This window comes from Styela clava, chromosome 2 (genome assembly GCF_964204865.1).
Source record: "Styela clava chromosome 2, kaStyClav1.hap1.2, whole genome shotgun sequence".
In the NCBI taxonomy this organism is placed as follows: domain Eukaryota; kingdom Metazoa; phylum Chordata; class Ascidiacea; order Stolidobranchia; family Styelidae; genus Styela; species Styela clava.
Window position 1 is genome coordinate 16574585 of NC_135251.1, and position 8650 is coordinate 16583234.

At 33.7% G+C, this 8650-nt stretch overlaps 1 protein-coding gene across 1 annotated transcript; it reads right to left on the minus strand.

Annotated features, from left to right (window-relative positions):
- Positions 1-228: 228 nt before the first annotated feature.
- LOC120336854 (uncharacterized) lies at positions 229-8355 on the minus strand. Its single transcript, XM_039404621.2, has 13 exons — positions 8228-8355; positions 6097-6257; positions 4699-4887; positions 4502-4628; positions 3838-4266; positions 3254-3414; positions 2752-2943; positions 2354-2477; positions 1899-1919; positions 1544-1570; positions 1261-1293; positions 955-1083; positions 229-321 (listed from the first exon to the last, which is right to left on the minus strand). The coding sequence occupies exons 1-13, from the start codon at positions 8322-8324 to the stop codon at positions 302-304; spliced, it is 1710 nt and encodes a 569-aa protein (XP_039260555.2). The 5' UTR covers positions 8325-8355; the 3' UTR covers positions 229-301.
- Between the last annotated feature and the right edge of the window lie 295 nt (positions 8356-8650).

The window sequence follows — 8650 nt, forward strand, 5'->3', positions numbered from 1 at the left end:
TGTACTAACCCTTCATCGATACTTCAGATTTTTCGTATTTGAATATTGTTGACGTTCATTTATATCTCATATTTACCTCGCATCATTTCAAATATAAGCAAAATATATATCAATATTATCAATCGTCAAAGCATACTTCGTGCCGCAAACCTACCAGAGGCGCGATAAAAGCGCCATCTTTTAGTGAGTGTTTTCATCACATATTTATGGCAATGGAAAAAAGAAAAATCTTTATAAGTCAATTTATTTTATTCTTAACGAAGTAAAAGAGAATAGAAGCAGGCTGGATTTTTATCTCCTCTCAGTAGTATCGAAGTGGACCTGAAATGAAAATATAATTCAATAATTTCATTCAGAAATTAGACACAATGCGAATTGATTGAGAAGGGAATAACTAGACTGTTGCTTGTTACCGCATTCCAGTAGCGAAAGTACATTTACATGTACCCTAGATTACGGACAATAAGATGCACCATGGATCTTTTTTGTTCTCAAAAAAATAGATCGAGAGCCTTATATATGAATCAGGTAGTGCATTATGCTTTATTGCCTATATGTTTGTACAAAATCCCAATGTAAAGAAATTTATTGACGGTGTGCCTTAGGCTTAGGGGGCCGTAAAATATGGCAGTCATTTATCTACACAGTGTCGAAGTGTCTTTTATCTATGGAATATGCTCGGGAAAACAAGTTGTGATAGGCATATTACGTATTATATATATATATATATTTAATCGTTATTCAGAACTAGCAATAAATCAAATATATAATCTAAATCTTTTCAGAAACAAAGCCGAAGTCCAATTTGGAAATTTTTGTACGCACTGTTTGAAAATTCAATTACAAATCGTACATTAAAAAATATTTGAAAAATATGGAATAATCACGATTGTCGGTAGTTGGCGCAAGTGAGCAATTTTAATACGACAATTCAGATTTTAGACAATATTTTACCTCCAACACAATATGTGCCAACCAAACGGAATCGTCCCCTGCATTCACATTTCGCCTGGTGATTTCCATATCTTACACAATATTGATTCCATTTACAGGCGATTCGTTGACATGGATCGTAGTAATGCGCTGTCAATCATCAAATAATATTTGATTTTTTAAATTCGATACACAAATAAATCATTTTTTATAAGAGTGGGAATTTTACATAGAAGAATAACGTCATTAATAAAATATAAATCAAATTATGATTGTAATTTCGTGGGTTTATCTTTTTCTATTTCAAATTTTTTAAAGAAATCTTACGCATTGGTCTTCTGAGGAAATCATACGTCGGTTCTAAAGGAAAATCGTTGATACATTGTTATAAAACTACAAAAATGTTTCGAGATAAATCAAAATATCTTTGTTTATTAAATAAATCACATGACAGGTTTCATATTGAAACGAAATATTTCGTTATGTGTATTTCAAATAAATATGTTAATTTAATAAAGTAGTGTCTATAAGAGATAAAAGCAACTTTCGATTTGGAACTTTATGTTTGAAATCTAAATTTACGACAGAAAAACGTAGAATGTATACGAACCTCTGTATGATGTTCCCACGTGAGAACCTAAAAAAAGGAACTGTATGAATGATTTTTCGTAAAAATTACTGTGAAGTTTCTAAAATTAATTGCAGAAGTTGTATTTTTACCATTTACAGTAATGTATAATTTTCTATTGTGCGTATTACAACTACATTACCATAAGTAAATGCTATTGGCCCGCAGTGTGTCCCGCTCATGAAACTGTGTTCATACAAAGCCGTTACAATGTTTTTCGATAGAAAAAAACTATACAGAAATAAGCATAAAAGTCATTGAAAATAAAAACAGTTTGAAATAACAAAAAATCGTACACGAGATTTCATGAATATAAATAAAACATTAGAATATTAACCTGTTGATCCGAAGATTGAGCCTAAAATAGAAAAAAGAAAAGTCAACTTCTCAAGCTATAATTAGAGTTATTGCCAAAGCAAGCATTTGTTTATAGGATAAATATCAATGCAAAAACCTGGGTAACATTTTTTAAGTATAATAGTGCAGGAGAAAACTTTCCAATTTGTTATGATTTGGATTCATTTGATTTCTCAACTGCTAATGATGACTGCCAATTTGAACACGTGAGTAACAGGAGTCTAGGAATATACATACATAATCGAATATCGTTTAATGGCATTTCAAACAATTTTTATACAAACAAAGATCTAGCTGTACAGAATGCCATTCATAGGTAAAACTGAACTACTGAATTTTCTGAGGCCTGAAAACTTTCTGATGCATCATATAGTTTGATCAACAATTTAAGACATAGTTCTTTATTGTTAATATCAATATAAGACACTCACTTACCTAAGCATATTGGAATTTTGCTAACATATTTGTGAGTATGAGCAGCAATATTTCCTCCTTGGTGAGCCCGACCTCCCCATGCGAATAGGAAGTAGACACAGTTGTAGAGATTTTTATCATTAATCTATAAATGTAAAAGATAAAATGTTGATAAAAATCTCTCGGATATCCTAATATGTAACAATATTAAGTGGTTGCAGTTGCTGTAAATGCGCAGGGTCTGGATATAGATTCACACGGAACTTGAATACTTGTCTCACTAGCAAGAAACTCGCGGAATTGTTGTTGAACGGGAAGATGGTTGATTTTAAATAACCAGCCTATGCTTTCACTCGACACGTACTATCTCGATAAAAGACTTATTAAATTACTGTAATGCATTTTTTTAGTAATCTTACGTCATATGTATTTCGTTTTCGTTTGAAAACGAATTTCAGCATTCCGTTATGATGGCCGTACGATGTCGCAGAAACATCCTGGTATTTGTCGGGTCCCACAGCATCCGGAGATCTGCCTTTCAAATATCTATCCGTCAATATAAAATTATGGCCGTACTCTTGCATATGACCGGTAACGCAGTCAGAGTTAGGCTGCAAAAATATTTAAAAAAGAATTCAATATCTCATATTCCATTCAGTATTATGTTTAGCGGAAAGAGATAAAATTACGAACCGTTGAAAAATGATGTTTGTTATTAATAAAATTGCCCACAACAGCTTGCAACTGTTTTTGCCCATGGTTACATAAATGAACAAACGGAATATCGTGCAATGTAACACAAAGAATACACCACTAGGTGTGATTTCATTTTCCTTTCTCGGTCTCGCGACCACGAGTGCTTATTTTAGGTGCTTGCTTATTGCTTTTATTAGAAAAAATGCTGTTTAAAAAATTTCTTACCATGTATGGGTCGTCAGAAAATCCGATACCAGCCCAGTACCCTTTTTCAACTTTTGCGGTTATTGTAAACCAAACATCTTCAGAAAGAAAAAAGCTTTCCCATTTTGCTTCATATTCGCAGTCGATGCCCGATGCACAATTCTTCGGGTATCGGAACACACCTAAACGAATATATCAATACAATAACAATTTAGTAATAAAAATTTGATGTCAGTGCAGTTTCATGGAAAAATTATGCACAAGATATTACACAAATTTGTGGCTTGGTGAGTTATCATCCATCACTTGGTGTCCTACTTCAGCCTAGATGGCACGCCTGGCATGAAGCAGCTGTTTGCTGCTAGTTTACTCACGAGAGTTGAAATATCGTTGATGCAATAAGAGGTGTGTGTGTTTGAAAATATGTGAATATAAATTGGGCGAGATTTCAGTAGATACCGGCTGTCACGGCTTGAAACAAGACCTACTCGGGGAATCAAGAGATGCGAATACCGATAAGTATATTAATATATATCTCAGTTAAATACCAAATATTGCAGAGAATTACAAACAAGGCAGTGCGTGCAAGTTTAGTATATGCTCACCATCGTCTTCGTATCCCTCATCTGGGACGTATGTTGGTATAGGCGGTTTAGGTGGTTGAGCAGTTGGATACTGGGGGAAACGAGGGTTTATAGGATATCTGTTTTTATAAGGCGATTGGGTTTCGGGTCGAATATATTGTGGTGGATCTCGAGAAATATATTGACGGGCGTACTGGGTTTTATAAGATTCCGTAGTTGGATTATAATATTTGGGCACTGTTTGCGTTGAGTACTGGGGTACTCTCCGCGTTTGATATTGTGAGATAGGTCGCTGGGTAACGTAAGGGGTTGACGTAGTAGGCTTGTAATAGATGGTTGTAGTTGGCATTGAATACTGAGGTACTCTACGTGTTTGATATTGGGATGCCGGTGGTCGGGTAACGTATGGTATTGAAGGCGGCGTCTGAGGAGGACGTTGAGGTGAGGTTCCTGTGAATATAAGTTAAAGCTGAGACCAATTGAATGAGTAGTAACAAGTATACGTAGAGTCCAACCAAATGAAAATTACAACCTAGTCACTAAATTTTGTATGATATATCTCATGCCTTCGCTATGAACAAGCATTTTTACAATTCCAATCTATCCAATTATATTGAGGGAGCTACCATGTAATGGTCGTCATCAAAGTCAGCCATTTCAAAAGTGTTCACTATTAAACACTTACGGATGCAAACTCTTTCTTGGCTTGCTATCGCCATTGTGTGAACGGTAATCGCTGTCTCTCCATACGCATTACCACCCCATGCATACAGAAAATACGGACAGTTATTCAGAGGAAGATCCATTGCGTCCTGGAAAATATGACACTGTAAAGAACTGAGAAAAAAAATTATGAAATAATGTTTAGAAAAGATACTCTACCCCAGTAACAAGTGGACGGATAAATGTAAAAGAAAGAAGTCCGTCGATATGTGTTCCTTGTGAGCTTGGGAGATCTTGCATCTCATCTGGCCCAACTTGAAATTGATTTCTTGATTTGAGATACCTGTCTTTAACAATAAGATCGTCTCCATATAATGGGTAGAATCCAGTTATAGCATCGGAGTCTGGCTGTTTAAAACAAATTCTCGTGAGTTAGCGGTAACACAAGCTGATATTAATTTGAAGACTCATAATAAAACCGTAATTGTGCTTAAATTAATAGTTTTTATTTATTGCATATATATAGTTAAAACAGCCGTATATACTGAAAAAATAATCTAAAATGTGAGCATTTTCATCTTTTTTTCTGTTACGTAATTGCTATAAATAGCATTGTACAGAACTGGAATATTTTTGTTGGAGAAACGTGTGATCTAATAACTAGAATTATACTGATAACACATTATCAGCTCTTTTGCTGATGTCGCTTAAATTTATACATCAACATTTACCAGACATTATCAGGTGATTTGATTAGGAAATGGAACAGGAATGTAACTGATTTAATCGGGACTGGACATTACGTAATGTGGTTTCGTGTGATAAAAATAATAATGTGGTGTTTTTCTTACTTGAACCATTTTCACTGTTGTTGTTGTACTGCCTCACCAAATTCTATTCGAATGGGAAGCAGGGTACAACGCAACACAATAATTTTTTCATCTGGGCTAATTTCAATATTTATTGTGTTCGTTGCCTGACACGGAACTTGATTCAATAGTGTCAACATGGGCATTAACAAATTGCATTCCAATTTAACAAGTGGTAACCTTAAGTTGTTCAAAACAGTGTAGAAAAAACATTTATTTCATTTGAATACCATTACAACTTGTATATTTTGCAAACCTAATTTTGCCAAAAAAAAAATGATCTTTAAAGTGTAGCGAGTTTAATAATAAGAAACATAATAAATGTTTGATTAAATTAAATAATATAGACTTCCGGATTTGAATGTGGACTCGCGGAACCCAGGGACTGTACTGGCTTACCCCAGGGTGCAGCAGAACCCCGGTCGATCCCCACTGTTTAGTGACATGAAGAAACGTACTCGTTTAAAAATATATATATATATATTAAGTAATATAGCAAGTTTCAATAGTTATGCAATATTGAAATATGACATTGTTGTTATGCGTGTCTCGATAATATCTCTTAATAACATCATCCGAGTACATGAAATAGCTATGAAGCTGTAAGCCCAATTTATTTATTTGATAGACAAACTATAGACTGAGAACGATTCATTTAGTGAAACTGGGAATATTTTACATGTATGAAATATTTACAATTTTGTGTGGCAGTAGAAACCAGGATCCTGATCGAAATGAGTTCACTTACCATGAATCGATCGTTGGAAAATCCAATACCAGCCCATATACCGCGCCGAACTCTCGCTTTGATGTTAAATTGGACGCTTTCTTGGGTAGGTAAATATCTCCACGATGCCATATAAACACAAGTACGATCTGGACATCCTGCTGGATATCTGAATGACTGGTCTGTAATGTAATCAAATTGAATGATATTACGTTTGATTAGTACTGAACAGAGAAATATTGTGATCGTTTAAAACTTGAAGTAAAAACTGTTTGCTTGTTTTAGTGCCGTTTTACTCTACACCTCGCCGAGGTCGTCAGACCAATTTGAAATGACAAAACTTCATGAAATAAATGAATCAAAATGAATTCATTTTAGATTGCGACATATACGATGTATCCAGGGTCAATCAATGCCTCCGTATACCTTCGTAATTAAGCTAAGCTGCGTTTTTTTTCGAGAAGAATTCATTATGAGTTTTCAGGTTCGAATTCCTTTCAGTTTTGCATTTGGTTTGTACCATAAATATTCTCCAAAATGTAAGAAATAGCATTGGTTAGATTATGCCGAATTTTGTAGAACATTTGTAGAAAATAGTCGCTCGTCTACAGCCTCTTAAGGGGTTTCTATGAGGGGAGATGCCTTAATTCAAAAAAGGTCTGACTTTCTGATTATTACGTCATGTATATTTTCCACCATTAAAAAAATATTTAATCCTACTACCATTAAACCAGTCAACCAAGAGCGACCCATATCCAATAAAAAAGCTTTTTGTATTGAAGGAAAAACTCAATTCAAAAAGTTGTATTCAGACAATATATATAAATATATGCACGGGCGAAAGTTTTACTACGGGTTCATCGTAAGCGAAACGTCAAAATATTCTCTTTAACAAACTTTACTGAGAAAAACTGGAAAAACGCTGCAAGTTTGATATCGTTATCAACGACGTATCATAAACATCCCAATAGAGAATATATAAAAATACCTAATTTTGAAACCGATTTCTAATTTTTATGTAAAGCAACGTTGCAAAAATATCGTTCATTCGAATAAGAAACTTTAACCTTTTTTGATTTATGTCAAAATCATCATGGCGCATCATATCATGGTCGCTTTGAATTGAATAGAGACCGAATAATTTTTACCCGTATTTGGTTTAATATTAGCGCAAATTCAATCTACCGAACATTGTACTTCTTACAACGCTTCTTAGTTTGGGCGAAATGATTATCATTGTCGAACTTATTTTGTTCAGAATGCACTTGCAAATGCAAGAGTTCCACATTAATGTTCACCCATCGGCAAAGAAATTGATAGATTATGCCCCCATGCTCTCTGTCTGCACTAAAGAATACGGACAATCATGAACCCTTGATATGAACGCATCACAGATCAAATCCCGGTTATTTTGTTCAAAGATTATTTTCGCTACAAGTAAAATCACCGTCACCGTCCATAATAAGGTTTTGCGGTTATCACCCTGCATAGGAGATATCGCGCTAAACCTTCATCTCAAATTTGCATAATACGCTATTGCGATAAGAACCCGAAAACAAGGGCAAAATCTGCATTCTGTTTAAATTTTTTTATTAATTATTAGCAGTTGTTCGATGACGGCGCAAATTTCTTGAAAGAGATTAAAATCAAATATTTATATGTGGAGATTATAATGACGCTTCAGGGTGCCTAATTAATCACCGGTTAATTGCGCATGATCATTAGCAAAACATAGGTGTTTTAGTAACATTTTAACATTATATATCATACTCATAATATATATACTTATGCTATGTAAATTTATAAAAATAATTGGAAAATTTTTTCAATATGATTAATACATAAAATTTTGTCGTCATTATATATGGATTTTTTAGTTTAAAAAAAAACATTACACAGATTTACACACGACAAGACAGATTTTTTTCAATTCAGATCAAAGAAATTTTCACTTTTAGTAACTGACAATTGAACAACTTCCGTGAAATTTTCAGCCCAGCGCATTCATTACCAATAATTCAGGCAGTGATTCATTTTGGCATTTAGCGATTCATTTTTTTAAAATTCTGTATCTTGTTGTATAAAGAATATTTGAAATGTTACTTCCCTATACTATTTTTTCATTCAATTGCGCATGTTATAACCAACTTACCAGATGGAGAAACAGGAAACATAGAACTCAGTCGGAGATGTCCATCTGCGTTGATTCCGATGAAGAATGCCGACAAAATCAAGACAGCAAACTGCATTGTTATTATTTACTTATGATTATTCTTATAGAGCTATAATAACAAAAAAACAGAAGATAGCGTTTTCTATTTACGCAAAATCGAGTATGATCCACCGAAAAATTTATAACTATATTTTAGTCTACAGTTAGATATAAAAATTAATACTATATTATGTGTTTTCGAAGGCATATATATTGCTATAATATCAATTTATTTTATGTCTATCGCAACGCCTCTAACTTTTAAAAAAGTACCTCGTCATGACCTAAGGTGTTTTTATTAATGCTCGGAATGGAAGTGCAAACTTGCAAATAAAACCTTTTTTTCTATAAGATGTTGCACAT

Bases quoted from the DNA above. Each gene is read 5' to 3' on its own strand.
- LOC120336854 (XM_039404621.2), bottom strand. From the start codon at position 8,324: ATGCAGTTTGCTGTCTTGATTTTGTCGGCATTCTTCATCGGAATCAAC. The intron at 4,888-6,096 runs GTAAGTGAACTC...TGTTTTAAACAG, and splicing joins TTTCCAACGATCGATTCATG to CCAGACTCCGATGCTATAAC. The intron at 1,920-2,353 runs GTAAGTGAGTGT...TTTCTATTTTAG, and splicing joins CAAAATTCCAATATGCTTAG to GCTCAATCTTCGGATCAACA.